At 37.1% G+C, this 19742-nt stretch overlaps 1 protein-coding gene across 1 annotated transcript; it reads left to right on the top strand.

Annotated features, from left to right (window-relative positions):
• Positions 1-208: 208 nt before the first annotated feature.
• On the top strand, positions 209-16603 carry PBLD (phenazine biosynthesis-like protein domain containing). Its single transcript, XM_008947429.1, has 9 exons — positions 209-391; positions 2543-2642; positions 6084-6182; positions 6731-6840; positions 6991-7020; positions 7529-7617; positions 8775-8953; positions 10805-10867; positions 16491-16603. Exons 1-9 carry the CDS (start codon positions 308-310, stop codon positions 16601-16603), a joined length of 867 nt encoding a protein of 288 aa, XP_008945677.1. The 5' UTR covers positions 209-307.
• The last annotated feature ends 3139 nt before the right edge of the window (positions 16604-19742 follow it).

Here is a 19742-nt window from a genome sequence, read left to right as displayed (position 1 = left end):
GAAACCTCCCACGGCTCCTGCCCTCCTCAGAGCCTCAGGCCGGGCCGGGCGCTGGGTTGAAAGGCCTCTTGGGCCCGCGGTCTGGAGCCGGCAGCGAGCGATGCGAGAAGGGGGGTGTGACGAGGTGGAAACAGCCGGGGACGGGCGTGGAAGGAGGCCCGAGGCCGCGTGCGTGCCCGGAAGTGACGGCATGGGGCCTCGGGCTCCTCCTGCCGTCGGGGAAACATTAACTTGCAGTGCTGCTGCCTTAGGCACAGCAGGTTGGAAACCACCTTGCAGAAAACAGTTTAAGTAGGCACAGGCGATAATGGAAATTCCTGTGTTTACGGTTGATGCATTTACAAACCGGCCATTTTCTGGAAATCCAGCGGCAGTTTGTCTGCTTGAAAATGTAAGTTCAAGAAAAAAATGTTTTGTGAGGGACTGCAATGACATTTACCATTCCATACTTGACCAGAGCATTCTGCACTGCATTAGTCTTTGCTTCCTTTACTCAGGAGTTCTGCATGTGAGCGTTGTTGGCTCTTGCTCCAGAACACAGAGAGAGCAGCGCAGGGTAGTTGTTCCATCAGAACGATTTCATAGAAGACATGCTTTGTAGTTTATGGATTTTTTTATTTTTTAAAGAATATGCTGGTCTTATTAAAACTGCACTGATTCGAAAAGGAATTAAGCCAATGGATTCAGAAGATCTCCAGAAGGAAATGCAGTTACATAGTATCACTACTCAGTTTTTGAACAAAGGGTTAAAGTGTAGGGTTCGGTTTGGTGTGGGTAATGTTTTTCCTCTTTTTTCTTTTTCTTTTTTTTTTTTTTTTCTGTTTTTCTACAAGGAAAGAGGGAATAAACATGTGGACCCAGGTCTTCTACTGTTAGTGTAACAGATTAACCTTTAGCCAAGTTTAAACAGACAGTTTTTCTTGCTTCAAAGTTGCATTGTAGTTCTAGTGCAATTTGCCATAGTCATCCTTCTCATCAAGGAGTTCTGAATAGTTGACACAAACTGGTAACACTGTTGACCGTTTCTACCAAAACCTAATTATCAAACTGGATTAGAAACTTATAGGCTTTATATTGTTTGTACAGTAATACTTGACCAAAATTCTTGGTATGAATTGGTATGCAGAGCAGTCAATGGCAATATCTTGTACTGACAATATAGATGCTTTCTAGATGTTTCCAAGCTTATTCAGAGCTCATACAATACAGCCTACTTACCAGATCACCTAAAGTTGTGACTGAGGGCATCTTGTTTCAGAGGTGTTTTGGATCCCCTAAAATCTAAATGCTCCCTTCTGGGTTGTGTGTACTTTAAAACTATGAGCTTCCAATTGCATTTTTAGGTTAATTTCACTTTATTATTTAATATATTCTGAGAGCAGCTTATTTGCATGCTGCCTTTGGAGTGTTGAGGGTTTAATTTTTTTCTACAGTACTTGGGCATAGAGGCTTTAATTTCGAAGCTGAGATTGAGCTGTTGCCACAGGATGGCAGTATTTCAATAAAGTTCTATTATTTCTAATAACGTTTTGATTGTTTTTTGTTCTTGTTTAGTATCTTTAGAGTAATTGACAGAAGTATTTTCCTGGAATAAAGGAAAGGTGCTTGTTCTTGTAGAAAGTTAGGATGTTTCACTGTGTAGAATTCACGCTGCAAATACAGGTCTCTAATAGACATCAGTAATTGTTTCATATCTGAGTATGGATTCATTGGCTGGAAAGGATTCACGTTGTAAAGGGAAATAAGTAGAGTTAGGAGTACAGATTTTTGTCTCTCAGAGGTGGAACTTGACCAGGTCCACTTGGGACTTTCTTTTTCTTTGTGTTTCAATATTTTAATGATCAGATTCTTAAACCTGGCCAGTCAGCATGATTGTGGGGAAAGAGCAATGGAGCAAGGGTGAAGCAGAATTCTGTGCAATTGCTACAGCTCCTGTCCTGGGATCAATGTTCACCAGTTTCAGTCTGCAGGCAGTCAGAGAAGAATGTGGCAAGCTTCAGCATTTTTGTTTTTCAATTCTCTCCCCTCAGCTTCCACTGCCTTAGCATGTCATTGCCACTGGTGGGAGAGTAACACTGAGGGTACAGCCCTAAGTGCCCACCAGCCATCGTGGCTGCAGCCCTGGGCATTAGTACCTTCCTCATGCTGACATGCTCTTTTCAGACTTAGAAAAGGAGAGTGGTAGTTTTAGGTTGCATTAATAACGACTTCTCTGTGTGATGTCAATCATAACTTCAAGTAAAAGGTTTGTGTTCATGGAAAGACTGAGGTTAGTTTTTTTGGTCATTTTATTTTCCATATATTTCAAGAATTTGTAAACCAGTGGGACAAATGTTTGAAATGACATGTATCACAATAATTGAACTAGTTATCCCATTTTATGCTTAAAGTTTTTTTTTAACTCTCAGAAAGTATTTTGAACTGAAAAATAATCTGTTTTATTATAACAGAAAGCAAAATTACTATATTTATTTGATAGGAAGTTTGATTCTGCATTTTTTTTTGCCTCCTTTCTTAATTGGATCTTTTCTTTCACCATTAGGACTTGGATGAAGCTTTGCACCAAAAAATTGCGACAGAAATGAACCTTTCAGAAACTGCTTTCATCAGAAAACTGCATCCTGGAGATGATTTTACTAAAAGTGAGTGGTTCTGTTTAGCTGTCAAAATCTCTTACAAGGCAATGGGGAGACACCGTGGGTGCATTTATAAGGAATGGTGCAAATTTATAAGACAGCCAAAGCAAAATCTTGGAGTTGTGATGGATCTTAATAATAATGATAAGTCTGTGACACATGAGTTCTTTAAAGTATTTGTGCTGCATATTAAATTCATTTTCTGATATCCAAACATTTATTATTCACAAATTAGACCATTTTTGTAGTGCCTTTTACTAAATAAGCACATTGCATATAGATGGTCTCACAGAAATGCAATGCAAAGATCCTTCAATTAACACTTCCCTTACTACTAATAATCTCCTGAGAGAACTTCTTATACTTGCAGAAGAACAGAGATGGTCTGTGCTTGTTCTGTGCACGCAAGACTGCTGAGTGAGTAGAACCTGGCTTGGCTGTTCAGCCCATCATCACTGGAGTAACTGTAGGCTGTTTGAGTTTGCCACACAATCTCATAAGCTGTATGCAGAGCCAATACTAGGAAATACAGGTTTCCAACGAAACTCAGAAATCTGAGGTTGCCCAAAAGAAACACATTAGGCTGCTCATTTGTTTGGCTTGAGTGGAGGAACTTCACTGGTGTTGTTTGATAGGGCATAGATAGGTGATGGGAGAGAAAATGGAGAAGCACTGTACAAGACAAAAAAAACATATGAGACAGAGTCCAGTCAAACTCGCTTTGTGGATTAGTTTTCAGCTAAATTTGTTTCCTGAGTCTGCTCACCTTGCAGCTGTGTGCTGGCATGAGCCAAGGAGCTGGAACCCCATGGATGGACAAGGAGTTAGATTCCAGGTTGAGGGGTCATGTTGGCATGCCCTCACTTTGACACAGGGTAGTGGAAGAGAGAGGTAACCAGTTTTGGGGTTATTGGCTGTCTGAGAGAGACTCTAGACCAGTATATGGAGAAGCTGTTCCTTACCATTTGATTGATTGTAATGAAAGATATTTTCTTGAAGTAACTACCATTGCTTACTCCTATTGTTAATAAATAAGGATTTGTTTTAGGGTTGGACTAATTCCTTGCCTCAAGAAGTGGTTGTAATTCTAATCTTTCATGTTAACATTTTTCATGTTTTTCATTGGCACAGCTTGCCAATGTGTTTTAACACATCTAGTTGTTTTCAAGTCATCCATATTGAACAGCATATAAAATGCTAGCTTCTCTCTCTTCCAAGTGCTTTTGATATTAATGGGATTAGTGTTTGTGACATCAGCCCCAAGCATCTGCTGAAGAGATGCAGAATTTTTTCAAAGGAATTTAGTCACTGGGCTACACCTAAGAATGTGTGTATCAAGGGGAGGTGGGAGCCAGAGCAGACCAGGAACATCACAATGTCATTCATGAGACTGTCATCTGCTTCTGGAACATTAACTGGTGCAGTAAGAATATGTCGTTGCAGGGGTGCAAGTTTGTGATCAGTACATTTAATTTTAATTTTTAAAAATGACATTATTTTAAGGACACATTAATTTACAAGAGTGCAAAATGTCTTCTCGGTCTGTACAGCTGTGTGTATTGGGGATCCAGGCAGGTGTTGTGTAGGGGTCACAGAGCTTGACTGTCTGGTCCATCCTGGCCATCTTCATGGCCTCCTGCTTTCGGCCACAATCTCCACCTGGGAAAGATCCTAACTCCTGCTAACTCCCCAGGGCAGGCTCAGGGCTGGTTCTGTCACTGCCCTGCCCCACAGCACTGCTTGGCCGTGGCCCTTAGCTCCATCCACTAGGTTTTGTTGGGATTCTGTTTGTTTTCATTAGGGAACTGACTTGACTGCACTGTTCTCTCGCAGGGTTAACTACAAGATTCATTTAGGGTGCTTTTAAAATACCATTTTTCTTTTGCACCTTTTACTTACAGTCGTATGGTATATAGTCACCTGAAGTATATTTTCATAAGCCTTATCTTCAGTGCCACAGTGCAAGAATTTGGCAAAACCTACAGGAGACCAAAAAGAGTGCGCCTGGGTTCCAATTTTTTTAAACAACAAATAGAAATAAGATTTCTAGTGAAATAAAAGGTGAGGCTTTTACCAGACCTGACTAGTGTTGTAAGCAAAATAATTAATAACTGACGTAGCTCTGCTACAGGTTCTATTACACCAACAAAACTATCTTTGACCTCTAAGGTGTGACCAGCCTGCAGGTGTATAGGAATCACCACTGGGACTTTGCAGGATTCCATAACGCATGAGGGCATGGAGGCTTTATCTTCTAAATTCTCTACTTCATTGCAGATTACCACAAATATTACAAAAATCACCACTAGCAATTATACCTATGATTAATCAAGTGCATTCTCAAGGTATTACAAATTTCAGGGATCAATAGTAGAGCAGGAATCAAAAATAGCAGCAAGAAGTATGTCTATAATATTACAGGTTACTACAAACTAGTCAGTAATCAAATTTACCAATAGTATAACAGTAGATATGATAGGTTTTATATATATATATATATGTGCATATAAGGTACCAAGCACATTGGATAGATTGCAGAGGGAAGGACAAACAGATCCCAGAAGGGGAGCCAGCCGTTGCAGAAGCAGCGAGACAAATCAAACCAAGCCCAAAGGTGGACAATTAAATAACAGCCTCTCTCTTCAAAGATGATCTGTCCTGGAGTTTGGAGTCAGACGTGTGTCCCTGGCAAGGGTCTGTGATCTTGTAGCAAGTTCATGCAGACCTGTTTAGGTAAGGGAAAAATACATGCAGCACAGAAAGTTTTTGCAGAAGGAAGCTCCATTTTGGGTAAAAATGAAGTAATTTTTATATCATAGAGACATGAGAGAACATGGGACACAACCACTTCAAGAAGCCAAGAGATGCTGTTTTTCACCTGAAACAGCCAATAGAGGGTGATATTTTCTCTTCTCTTAGGCCCATTTTTATTTTTCTGGACTGGTTTCCTGTTCTTTCACTTTGAACAGCTGGTGGAAGTTACCAATTTTTAGTTTCTCTGAATGTTTTCCCCTTTTTCCAGACTGTTTTTCACCTTTTCAAGGTGATAAGTTGCTGTTGCAATTTGTTGGTTTTGTGCTTGCCAATGGTATCTTGGCATGTCTCCAGTTTCTAGCTGCCCAGCAGCACTTCAGAGGTGCCTGCTGGGCTTCTCAAAGGTGCTTCTGTTTCCCAGGTCAGCAAGGATTTCTACTCAGCAGCTCCTTTGCTCTTGTAACAGTAGCTTTCCTCTGTAGTAGTAGTCTCCTGGTGTTGACCTGGCTCAAAAGCAATGGCTTTTCCAAAAATCAGTACAAACTAAGTTCCTAAAAGTGTGTTTAAGACCAAGACTGTTTATAACATGCATTTTGATTAACTGTAATGTCAACACTCTGTATAAAGTTTGGAAATAAATTGAAGAAATAAGCTTCTTCCACTTAATAATACCATGTAAACTTTATTTTCAAGGTTCCTGCTTTGGACTCAGGTGGTTCACCCCAGCCAGTGAAGTTCCTCTCTGTGGTCATGCTACACTTGCATCAGCTGCTGTGTTGTTTCACATAAAAAGTATGTTTACAAATATTTATTTCTATAACATTTTAGAAACTGTGCTTCTGAGCAAACTTCTTATTTTCTACAACAAATGCAATTAAATATTCAGAAGATGTAGCAAACACATAGGGTGATATACAAGGTATTGTCTCTTACAGTTGCTATGTGATTATAAGGCTGTAGTCCGATTCCTACACTTGGATTCTGATGGTCTGCTATTACTCTTGTTGAAGAAAAGTGCAAAGAAATAAATATGTAAATGTTGTCTGGGAAAGGAACAGTAGAATTTGAGGAACAGGCAATATCACTCTTTCTATTAAAAGGAAATTCCCCTTCATTCTAGGAATGTGCAGGAAAGATTTCCTGCAATTGCCATGTTTATTAGCCGCAGCAGGTTATTTATTGAGTTAGTTTGCTATTTTGTCTCAGAATACAGCTTTATTGCAGTTATTATAGTTTAGCTCCATAAGTAATGTTTCCTGAACATACTGAGCTACTGGAAGAACTATAATAATTTAGATCCAGATCTTATCTTTGATAATGTTGCAGTGTTCTCTCTCTAGAAAATGCAAATCCAGTTCTCACATTTGTCACACTGAGTGGGGAATTAAAAGCCAGACAAGTGGAAGAGCATATTGTTCTGGACTTGCCACTTTATGTCACCTACCCACAGGTCAGTCAAATTTTTATTCCTTAAAGGCTTGCAAGGAAAGTGTGTGTTTGTTTGTATGTGTATGTAAGTGTATCTATCTTTCTATAGGTGAATAAACACATACATATATATTTTCTGCTTCTTAGAGTGTGGTTTTTTTTTTTTTTCCAGGTACTTCAGGAAGTAGAAGAGTTAATAAAGGTAAAAAAAGAATCTGTATACGGTCTTAGAAGTGCATTTATAATAGGTATTTTTATATATGAAAATGGCCAAAAAGTGGCAACATGTCATTGCTTGATGTAGTCCTGAACTTGAAACACTAAACTTTAAGTGTCTCTGTCATGCAGCCCAGGAAATGGAATTCTCCAAAATGCTACCACTGAACTGTTGTCTCACACTACCATTGGCTAGAGTGTCAGATGTTCCTTCAGTGGCATTCTCAGCCTGTTGTATGTGTGTGGGGGCAATTGAGTGTCCTTGCCCTCTTCTAGGGCCCTGAATTTCTTTCTGAGCTAACATATACAGAGCTCTTAGCACCTACCGGTGAACTTAGTGCTTTACTTTTATTTCTTGCATGGACTTGGGGGCTGCATGAAAGACCTTACATAAGCCCTGTTCTAGCATGGCGTTTGTTATGTGAAAACATTAAGGAAATAATATTTCAAATTCACATGAAAATGTTTTTCTTGGTCTTTAACTTTTCCACCAGGCAGCCGTTGGTGACATGATTGTTCAGGATCTCCGTTATTCTCCTGACACAAAGAAACTCTTAGTCCGCCTCAGTGATGCTTATGAAAGGTGTCATACTTTTTTTTTTTTTCTCTAAAATCAAGCATGCAGAAATTTGGTCTGCTTCTTTAACCTCTATTCCTTCCATACTAGGCTCTTCTATGTAGTTTTAAACCAGGTGGAGATTAGAAACTCTAAACTCCTGTGTTAAATAGTTATTTGTCTTCCAGTATGAGCTTCTTGAACCTGCAAAGCTGAATAAGATCCATCAGAAATCTGTCTCCAAGAGGTGGTGTAGGAAATGGTTTTAACATACGTATATTTTCCCCATCCAAGTTAAAAAACCATCCAGTAAACTAGCAGGAAATTAGAAATCTTGCTTCTCATATGAAGAAGTAAGAGTTGCATAGCTGTAGGGTTCCACTTAGTGAGACAGGGCACATTGACAGAATGCCAGGGATCCTTACTCCCATTTGGCTGTAATCTACTTACACATACTTAACAGCATTGTAAGTAGCTTTATAGAGGAAATTCCAGTTCAAATTATTCAAAAGCATTTGTTAATCTCAGAGAGCTGAATTTCATTAGGTTAAGTATGATTTGGATATATATTGCCAAAACACAGATTCTTTGATCAGGGCAAATTACTATTATTTTCACTTGAAGTGTGGCTTCACTAATGTTTAAAGTTCGTACTAGTGGTGATGTAGAAATATCATCAGCTAAGCACATTTTAAAAAAAGTAAAATTTTTGGACTTTATTTTCTAGGGAGCTACCTCCAACTTCACAGAGTTCAGACTGTTCTAGGCTGCTTTAGAATCCCATGAAGATCTGAATGGTGTTATTTAATTTCTCTGAAGTGGGGTGGAGTGCTTGCTTTTTACATTCTGTAGTGATGAAATATCTGTGTCAATGATCAAAATGTTCAAATGGAAGTTTGTTCTTCTGTAGTTAATATTCCAGGATGCTCTGTTTTCAGAAATAGGTAGGAAATGCATGGTTTGAACTTTTTTCCTCTGCTCACTCAGTGTGTTATAGTCAGGGTAGTCTTCTGTCAAATGACTCTGGGAAGACAATGCCAGGAACCTTGTCTCCTCCAGCATCTTACTGGGGCTGGTTTGGGATTGTAGAGAGGATGATTTTGTAGTTTTATGTTTCTTTTCAACACTTAAATTCATGTAAAATGAAGAATGTGGGATATTAAAATTCCATCATTATATTCAAGGTCTGTATTGGAAGAACTGCAAGTGAGTGCACAACGCTTTTTGTCAGCTGAGAAGACAGGAAAGGTGAAAGGACTCATACTCACTCTTAAGGGAAAATCCAGTGGAAAACAGAAAGGCCATGATTTTTACTCCAGATATTTTTCACCATGGTATGGAGTTCTGGAAGACCCTGTTACAGGTATGTGTTTGTGTGATAAGCAACGCTTACTCTCATTTCAGTTCAATTAAAAGGATCTTAATAAACTTCATGAATCTGGTTTTGTACTCTGGAGTCTTTCTTAGAAATTACTTTTTCATAAGGACATATGTTTCATATGGACAGCAGGAGTGTGCTCATTAAACTTAAAACTTTCATGACTGATACCAGCTCAATCAGAAAAAATCAGCTTCTTGCTGTCATCAGGCCAGATGCTCCTACGTCTTTTTCAGATCTTTTCCCTGAAGAATTCCAATTAGAGAAAAGTGAGGGATTAGCTTGGTGTTATATGAGCATTGCAGTAGAAATTCATATCCACTTCTGTTTGGTCTCTTTATTCTTCTTCCTTTTGCTTCTGCTGGCATCTTCTCTAGTTTCATGACACTTTCTGTGGATATTCTCAGGCCTGTGAATAACCTGAACTCATCTAGTTGTATATTTAAGGGCAGGAAGACTAGTTCTCTGCCTGTTCCTTTCATGTCCCACTAGTAGGTGTGGTGATGATTGCTGCAGAATGATATTTGCTTAGGTACCAGTTAATCAGAGGCTAATCATTAGTCAGCTGAGAACTTGGTTAAAAATACTCGTTAAATGTTTTGCTAAATTAAGAGAAAAATGTGTTGGAATAATGCTAGTTATTCAGAGCTTGTAGCAAAAAGAAAGGTTTGCAAAGAAATACAAGCCGTGTATTTCCATTTTCTCTTAAGCCTTCCATCCTGCTTTCCTGATAAAGCTGGGGACAAAGTCTGGTAGCCATATCTAATCCCAGAGCTCATTCCTTGGGATTTATGGGAAGTCTAGTATCAATATATAGGAAAAAACCAGTGGTTTCCAGAGTCTCTGAGATTTTTCTAGGCTTGTCATAGCTCGCTGCTACTTATCTTTCATCTCTAGGTGACCTTTTAATAGCAACAAATCTTTTTATTATATAGCTTACAAATCTTATTTCTTGTGTATATATAATACCATCTATTACACATAATACCATGTATTATATAATATCGTATTATATAATATAAGCATAGTTTTAACAGTGTTACAGCTTTGTATTTTATTTGTTTTATAATGATTTCTTAATAATGTTACATGTCTCAGAGTCCTCAAGCCCTGATAATTACAGTTACTTCCCAGTAGGGTTTCCAGCAGAGAATCTTTTAATGTAGACTGAAGGTCTAGTTGTGAATCTGAGGAGACATCCCAAGTTTTTTAAGCTGTCTGCTGATTAGGAGACATCAGTCTTTTAGTTTTCAGAAGCTGGTAGGATCTTAAAGATCTTCTTGAGTTACATCCTGATACTTAACAGCATTCAAGACTGAAAAAACCCTGAGGTTTTGTTGTAAAAACTTTTAGGAGAGCAAGTAACTTTTGTTTTACAGAGTGACTTCTGTACGCATGTTCCTGTTCTTAAAAAAAAATCCAAAAGCCTATTCAGATTTTTGATGGGTAGCTGTTCATTTTTCATTGAATAATAACGTGTTTAGATGAGTAATATTTTGAATTTGGAAGCCTCACTTCTTGCAAACAAATTAGTAGTTTGGCTCAAGTATTATAGTCTACTAGTACTACTTATTCTGCCAATTGTGGCTAATTGTGAAGCCCTCACCTAGGCAAAATCTCCATTGAAGCTCAGAGGATGAGGAAGTAACAGTGCTTTATCATAAATACAAGAAATTATAAAGCCTTAAGTTCAGTCTGCTGTGAAAATGTAGCTGGTTTTGCCCTAAACACACGTGGCACTTAATATGCTTGTGGTGTTTATATTTTGAATGTGCTTGCTCTATATAGTAGTGATTCTAATTTAATTCTGTACTTCATTCTCCAATTTCTTTTAAGGATCTGCCCATGCTGTTTTAAGCAGCTACTGGTCAGAGCAGCTGGGGAAGAAAGAAATGCTTGGTAAGAGAAACTGTTTTCTTGCAAATCTGCACATTTATGTAAAAGCCACTCACTAAAAAGGAAAAAGTTGTATTATTTCTGCAATAGAAACTATAGCAATAACTCTGTATCCATTTTCTCAATATGAATACATTATTATGTAATATTTTTTGTGAGGTAATCTTTAAAAAATGGCTTTCTTTGCTACCCACTGATATGACACAAGATGCCTGCAGGGAGTTTGAAGTGTCAGTTTCTGTATTGTAACTCTCTGCTCTTAGTTTTTGATCTCAGCTTTTGGATTTTAGTTCTCATGATCTTTCATCATAACTAAGCTTGGTGAACTTTAGATGATGTTTTTATGTTTTGATTGAATTTTACTTCTTGGTCTTTATGGTTTGCATTTTGAGTACTGGGAAAAGGTATCAGTATTTTCATTCACTATGTGAACTTCACAGTTACTTCACAAAGGGAAAGTGTTGTCCATTCCCCTCATGGATATTAAGATTGGACTGAAAAAAGTTGTATGGTTTCTGCATAATCGTGGATTTTCCTTGATAATTACTCCAGATTAATCCCTTTGGTGACTTCTTTAGTAAACTTGGGGTTTAGAATACCTAGTGGTGTTGTAGCTAGATAAGAAGAGGTGATGTATTTTTAACATTCAGATTCTATGTACAGAACGTGCTTTATGGTACATTATTTTCTTGTTTCTGATACATTGTGTGTTTAACTATGAAGATCAGTTTTCCTCAGGATGATGATCATTTACATGGTAGGAAGGAAGGATGTAAGAAAGAACAGTCATGTTACAGGAACAGAAAGAATTTGACTGACCTGAAATATATAAGAATGAGGACAAGATACATGGGGATTGGCAGATTTTGTTTGTGATTATTTGCAGCTTTACTTATTAAGCCTTAGAGGAATCTGAGATGATTTGCCATCTGAAGTCAAAGAACAGATTTATTGGTATTCTTCCAATCAATGTGGTATGCTTGTTAGATCATATATTTGTTGTTAAGCAAGAAACTGAAGAACCTGGTGGGGAAAAAAAAAAAAGAGAGAAACTGTTAATGCATGACAACACTAGAGAAGGAGGCACTAGAGAAAGTGTCTGTTTGCTTTGTGCTTTGCCAGAGAACAGAAGAACAACAGCAGCAATACGGCATACCCTGGTCCCTGCCTGGTTCCCTGACTGGGGGCCAGGGGATTACAATTCCTTTGTGCACCTGACAGCACTTAAATCTTTGGTAACAGTTTAGATCAGAGATTGGACCCTTAATCTAATAAGATTCCTTGTCCATAAAAGTAAGCACTTTTCCAAACAAATGGCTACCTTGAACATAAGTGTTCCTATATTTGGGCAAATGAATCTCAAAATGGAGTTTCTTGGGAGTGATAAGCTTTAAAGGATCTGTTTGCACTCCATAGCTCAGTATGGTAATCTACAATAACTGAGATGTTCTCCATTGTGGACTGAAGGAACAGTTTAACTTTCTGTTCTGAAGATCTCATGTTTGCATTAACATCACACAAATCTGTGATAGTTTCCATAATGTTGGGGTGGAAAACTCCCAACATATTTTCTGAAGAGAAGAATCTCTCTTTGGTAATACACCCTTATGGACTGGCTGTTTCTCAGAAGATTCTAACATTTTTGGATGTTAATGTGGAATTTGAAACTCTTATAGGCAGTGCTTTTTTAAGAAATCAAACAGATTTTCTGTCTGTATTTTTAGATTATGCTTTCTGCCTGTTTTGCATTTTCATGTATTTTGTATGTGCTATGCCATTTCTTCTTTTAGAGAAACTACCTCAGGCAGCCAGGGCAACTGACACTGTAATCAGCTGCTTTAGTTGTGTTATCTTCCCAGAAGATTGTTGGTTGTGGTGTTGTGGTTTGGTGTGTGTGTTTTGTTTTTTTTTTTTTTTTAATTTATTTCATGCTTATGTGTCCTCAAAATTCTGTTGTGGTAGAAAAAATATGAAACAGATTTAAACAGAACAAGTTCATTTGAAATCTGATCCATGTGTGGCCTTTACATGTGTTCATGGGAAGTATTTTTTCCCTACATGCATGTGACTGAGGTGTATCAGATAGTACTGAGGCAAATTCTGTTACTAATGAGATTATTTAGAAAGGATGGCTGGCAATCAAGAAGATTCCATATAACCAAAGATGAATAAATAAAAGCATCTTTTGACTTTTTAGAAACCTTTGCGATAGCTTCTGAAATATCCGTTGCCTTATATTGTAAGAACAAAGGAAGATTTTCTTCCATAAAATGAAATATCTGTTAGTTCCAAAATAGATCAGATATGAAATAGTATAAAAATGAGGAACATTGAATGTATTGTTAGATCTCACTGCGTATTGTGATTTTCAGGAGGGGGTCAGCTGCATCTCTGCTGAAGTATCAGACATAATTTCCTGTGTTTGGATTCTCTTCCTACTTTTATTAAACCAAATTGTCAAACAATGACCACCCCCATCAACTACAAAGAGAATTTTCCAGTCTTTTTACAAGGTGAAATAACTTTATGAATTTTCTTGAAATGATATACAAATCCCTGAATTTAGGCTGAGTGTTAAATGAGTATTGGTCCTTGACTTTTAATTAATTTCAAGAGTCCCTGCAATATTAAAAAAAAGATAACCTCTCATATCAGAGGTATAGACTTACATAATTACTAACAAGTGCAATATTGAGCATCTGTCTCTGCATCTAGCCTTTCACACATTTTTCACATTTCTAAGATAACATTTATAAATATGTGTTTATGGAATTGGATATATTCAAACAGATAATAGAAGACAACTTTTCATCTCGGATGAAGTTAGAGGAATCTTTTCGTACCTGTTTACTTCAGGCAACTGTTATTTATTTGTGGGGAAAATTTGGTTCTTGTTACTTCTGATTCCTTCCCAGTACACAACAGGTTTATAGCATTTGAGAGTTTCTTTTGAAAGGGAACAAACCAAACCAACTAACAAACCAAAAAAAAAAAAAAAAACCAGAAAACCAAACCCCAAAAAACCAAACAAAACAAAAAAACCCACCAGAAAGCCAAACCTTACTTTTATAAGGTTCTTTCAAAAATTTTTTTTTCACACTTTCACAAATTTTGTCAGTATTTCTTCCAATACAAAGTCTGTCCCATCTTCTTACTTCTCAGTTTCCTCAGTTTTTTTTTTGGTGAAGAATTTGCTTTATTCAGGTAGAATAAGACTAAAGTTTTTGCCAATTTGAATTCTCATGAAGTGAAGAGTTTTGTGGATTCATAATTGCAGCTTTTATCTTTCCCAGGTAATCTCAACATATGATTGATTACATGAGATTTATACATAAATGTAATGCATAATGTTTTTGCCAAAGAAGAGGTGTTTGCCTCCCTCAGGCACCAGATTTATCCACCTTCTTTTGTAGAATAAGAAAAGGCTCGGAGATCTTAACTTCACTGAAGTTTAGGAACAAATGCTTCTTTCATCAGTCCTTTTACAGGGTTTAGAAAATTGACCAGAACAATAGTGATTTATAAAATAAGATATTTTTACAAGAATGGCACTTACTCCTGAGTTGCTGTTATGATGATGATGTCATCAAGAAAATCTATTACTTCTCAAATTCAATAAGCAATGGTCATTTAGATACTTTTAGACTGAGAAGAAGCTCCTCAAATCAACAGGATAGCACTTGTGCAAGGCCAGGCTGTCTTGTCAATGCAGAGGTGCATGATTCTATGGTGCTGTGATACCAGCATGGTCAATCTCACAGTCCTTGTACCTGCTCCTGAATTTTGTCTCATGTTAATCACAGGTGAATTCAGGGCACTGTGAATTCAGCTGTTATATATTGTTACCATAGGTTGAAAAATATATACTTGTTTTTATACAAAATATGTATACCATGTATATGTAATATGAGGTATTTCTAGTAAGTACAGACATGGAATGAACATGCAGCAGCTTTGTGATCCAAAAGCTGAGTGCACATCTTAGATGCCTGCATGTCTCTGGAGACATTGCTACGAAATGAAATGCGCTAGTGATTAAAACGTTCCAGGCAGGTCTGTTTACTTTCAGATATAGTGTGAAATGTTAGTGCTTCTGTGTGAGAGAAAGAAAAGATCAAGTATTATTTTCATACAAGCTTGGGTAAAATTTTATTTTGTATCTTTTTTTTTCCCTACTTCAGAGTTTCTTTGCCAAAAAAAATGGACCGGTATCAAAACAGTCTCAGTAATCCTGTCATGAAATAGCACTGGTTCCACATTTAAAGAAAGGAAAAAACCCACCCACCCAATCTCTGAAGATCTGAAATAATTCATCTCTTACTTATATCTGCTGTCATGAGGGAGTGGATGAGTTTAGCTGTGTATCCACACTTGGCAAGAGTAACTGATGAAATTAAGAATGGCCTTGGATCTTCAAGAGTCCAATATAGTCATCTGAAGGCATTACTTCATACTTAAATGTTGTTCTGACAACTTAAAAACAGTACCTTGTTCTATAAATGGAAAAGAACGGAAAGTGCCAATATTGTTCTTTATGTAGTTTTTTCCACTGTTTTGGAGAGTTTGTTTTGTCTGAGAATCTAATACTCTGTTGTAAGGAAGAGCTTTCTTGTGAGCTGTGGCTGCCAAATTGGTTTAGTGTACAGTATATATACCATTTGTTAGAAATCCTGTGCTCTATTGAGATCTGAATAGTCTTTTCCCAATTTACATATGATGTGTTTGTGAGGAAAAACACAGTTTGGCTTAGTAGTTGGAAGTTCATCAAGTAAGGAGGCTGTGAACAGTAATGCCTCTTCATCCATTTACAGCCTTTTGCAAAAACAACGCTGTATGAAACACAAACCTCTGTTAATTGCCATCTGAACCAGACTGTTTTCTGATCAAGTAGTTGTGCAACTAAAATGAGACTATTGAAACAAGTCTACAGACTTGGCATGCTAAGGGAGTGATCATTGTCCAACCTGTGCATGACTAAACGGTTTAGGAAGAAGATTAGTTCTGTAATTATTTACAAGTGGAAGGCTATTTCTACTTTATCTAGCTGTATTAAAATATATATTCAGGATTATATATATCAATATCTTCTTGTCTATGTAAGAATGTGGCCTCAGTTTGTGACAGCTGAAGCATCATCTGTGTTTCTTTGTAGACTTTTTCCACCACCTGCTTGACCTTTATTGTCCCAATAGCCAGACACATTCTTTACCCTAGTATCTACTTCAGATGTTCAATGCTGATAAAGTATTCTTCATTCTTACAGAGTTTATTCTTGGTGTTCTTCCTTCTTACCTACAGGAACTATCTTGTCAATGGGAGAATTCCTGACTTCTTTAGAGATAGGAAGGAAACTCAGTTGGCTATGTCACAGCAAACTATCCTTCACTACTCGTATTAACTGGGATTTTTGCCAGGCTCAATAGACAAGTTCCCATCTGAGATACACCCTCAGCTAATCTTTATCTGTAGAGACAGTTCTGGATCCAGAGTGTCCCCGGTACAGTGCTTGCCCTCATGTTGCTTGCTTTCTGGAGACAGAGACCTCATTTCCCTGAGTTGTCTTGAATTTTAAAATCATTTGTGGTGGATACTAGTTTTTTAACTGTGGGTTCTTGTTTCCATTTAGCCTTTCAATGTTCCCGCCGTGGAGGAGAGTTGAAGATTTCAGTGCGCAGTGATGGAAGAGTTGACATTGCTGGGCAAATTGCTATTGTACTGAAAGGGAACCTGACCTTCTGAAGACATTGTCACTAATCTCCAGCACCTTCACATTATTCATATTATGCTGGTTATCTCTTAGGTTGAGGCAGTGAATCACTACTATCCTTTAAAGTCTTTGATTTCTTATTGTCTATTTAAAAAAATTGCTTGAAAATGCTCACTTCCAATCTTCAGGATCCGTGGTCTTCTTCTCTTCACTCTCATCTTGCCACTTCATAAATACACTGACCTCAGAAAATCCCAAGGACAGCATTCTTGTTCTTCTGCTTTTAAATGATTCTTTTCTTCATTTCCAAATTCCATATTTATTCCTGCTTCCTGGACTGAATTGTAAACTTTTCTGATTGGTAAAATGATTGAACTTTTTTCATATTCAATAATTTTCCAGGAAACCAGACTACAGTCCATGTTTTAGAAGAAGTAATAATCTTTTCTCTGCCATATATTGAAATGATACTCATGTGTTCATTAATATACTTGAATTAAAATATGAAAAAGATATAAATGGATTAGAAATGTGCTTTATGGTTCTCTTTTATGAACAGTATTTTTTGGAGATGAATGGTATTACAGTGAGTCATAGTAGTGTTATTAGTCAATATTTCTAATTGAAGTTTTAGCAGAAATATTTAAGATTGATGTAGTGATGCACATAAAACATAAAATCTAAAAGAAAGCTGTATTTTTTACAGAAAAGTAATTTACTTTTCGAAGACAGAAGATTTGCTTCTAAGTTCAAAGTTTCTCTTCATGGAGCTTCATATTTTGGCACTTTTTTCCGTTAGCGTTCTCATCTTCTTTTGGATTTATTAGGAGTATTGAATTGTTGCAGTTACTCTAGCTAAAACGCTGCTTTCCCTTTCAAATCACTTTTGTCCTAAGCTTTACTTCAGTTCTTATTCTTCACAGTATTTCAGGATGAAGTATTTTGAACTCAGAGGCATTTTTATACTGTGGGAACCAGCTGAAGGTCAGCCTTTTATGATGAGGAACTTCATTGTTCCAGGTTTCCCTATTTCCAGTTATTCTGAATTTTATAACTCATAACTTGCATCTTACTTAATTCAGAGTAGCTGGAGGCAGTCAACAATGTGAGAATCCTAGAATTCATTTGATAGAAAAATTTCTAGCTCCTGCTGCTACCCAGAATGTGTTGAAAATATGATCTAAACACATCGCAAAGCTCATGAGCTAGGTGGCAAGCAAAAGGAATCTCCAAGTGGAAATGTATGTTCTTTTGTATTATACCTTGCTGAGGTTCATGAACCTGAAATGTGGTGTAAAAGCATGGACTCATCACTGGCTGCAAGTCATGGCTGTGGAGGCAGCTTAGCAGTAATGTTGCAATTTTGTATTTGGCAGTCACCTTGACCTTGCCTTCCTTCAAAGCACATTGATCTGGCAGGTGATCTGGATCTTCTTGAGGAGAAATACTGAAAGCTTGTGTTGGTACATTTCCTGCTTCCTATTGGCTTAAGCAAAGAGTGAATCTGGCCCTGAATCTGAGATTCTTAGGGGGAAAAAAAAATCCTTCCTTAAGAATGTAAGTAAGCTAAATAAACAATTATTGTTCACTCATCCACATTTTTTTTTATCCAAGGAAATGAATAATGAAGAAAGCCCAGTAAATTTTAAATACACTTGCTATCTAAATTTCCTGACCAAACCAATCTCTTTGCTGCATTTTTTTCAACAAGGATTTTTTTTTTTTTTTTTTTTTTTTGTAGTTTACTACTACTTTGTCTCTATTTCTGTTCAGAGTAGAAAAATTACCGGAGCTCAGGTGGGAGACTATGCAGTAATGTGTTGGTAATCAACAGATTACTTAATCAGCCATGATTTATTAATGATGAATTAATTATACCTGATTGTGCAGTTCTGCTGCCTAAATGGAGCTTTAAAGGAGTTACTTTATTAATCATCACTGGGCTAATTGCAGACACTTACAGAAGAATTGCTAATTAAACATGCAGCCATATGCAAAACAAGCAAGGCTGCTGAGAGTGGCAAGAAAAAGAACACTCATTTTCTGAGTAGCAACTTTATTCTCATGAAATAGTGTAGTTGACCTGGTGATCCTAATTACTCACTAAGAATATTTTAATACAATGCACATTTTCAGTCAACAGTAAAGGCAATTAACTGTTGTGACAAATTCTGTATGTCTTTTCTAGTACAAAGAAGAGTTTGAGTGAACTTCAGATAAAATTATTTAGAGTTTGTGTGGCCTTGCTTCACGTTTTCATGAGAAGGATTTACCTCTTAGTTTTATTTGGTGTATGTAGTTAATCTAACTTTGAGCAAGACCTGGAATGTTGAGTTACCTTAGCAGCAAATGAAATGTCTGATTACATCTGAAATGGGAATTGGAACTTAAAATTGCATGAGTTTCACAGCAATAAAAGGAGACACGGGGTGTTTAATTAAGTCGATTTCCAAAAGCCAAAGCCAGCACAGAAGATGCAGAAAGGAAACTACTTAAAGGTAGGTTTTTGCCAAGAGACTACCATAATTACATAAATATTAGTGCCTTGTGATCTTGTAACCTTATGCAGCACAATTTTTAGGTCCTTCTGCTAAATACAGTCTTTGAGTGCTATAGAATTTCATGCAGTCTTCATCATCATGGATCTCCCATGGACTCTTTCTTAATGCAGGTTGCTAGGCCTTCCTCAATAATTAAATAAAACTTGGTTAAGGGAGAATTTTCTGGATTGCTTGTATAACAGTACAGTTATCAACACAGAAGTCTGGAATTCAACATTTCTCTAAGAAAAACATTAATTTGCGTTGTTTACATTAAATGTTGAATCAGAAGGTAAATGAAGACACTAAGTGGAAGGTTGGAAAAAGTGCAGTGTCTCTTTAGTCTTTCTGGTGCAGAATTAAGACTGCAGAGGATAGGGATGTGTTGAACCAAGAGCAAATGATGTTAAGGGAAAATACAATTCCAAAAAATCCTGTGTGCTTGAGAGTTATTTATTGTGAGATTATGCAACAGAAGGTCATTAATTTATAGGCCACTGGAATGTGAGTAAATCTGTGGCTAGTTTCAACAGCCAAGACATGAAAACTTAAATGCATATTTGCTCAATTCACTTTTTTGGTGTGTGCCTCTATAGGGGCATAGCTCATGTAGGGGTCAGGATGAAAGCAC

This window comes from Merops nubicus, unplaced genomic scaffold, assembly GCF_000691845.1.
Source record: "Merops nubicus isolate BGI_N331 unplaced genomic scaffold, ASM69184v1 scaffold28570, whole genome shotgun sequence".
NCBI lineage: Eukaryota > Metazoa > Chordata > Aves > Coraciiformes > Meropidae > Merops > Merops nubicus.
Note: the sequence above shows the minus strand (reverse complement) of the source record. Positions and strands in the feature narration are given on the sequence as shown.

What these genes read in the sequence shown, in the direction of transcription:
- PBLD (XM_008947429.1), top strand. Translation starts at nt 308, where the DNA reads ATGGAAATTCCTGTGTTTACGGTTGATGCATTTACAAACCGGCCATTT. An exon ending in CTCAGTGATGCTTATGAAAG is followed by an intron (nt 7,618 to 8,774) that starts GTGTCATACTTT and finishes ATTATATTCAAG; the next exon opens with GTCTGTATTGGAAGAACTGC. An exon ending in GGGGAAGAAAGAAATGCTTG is followed by an intron (nt 10,868 to 16,490) that starts GTAAGAGAAACT and finishes GTTTCCATTTAG; the next exon opens with CCTTTCAATGTTCCCGCCGT.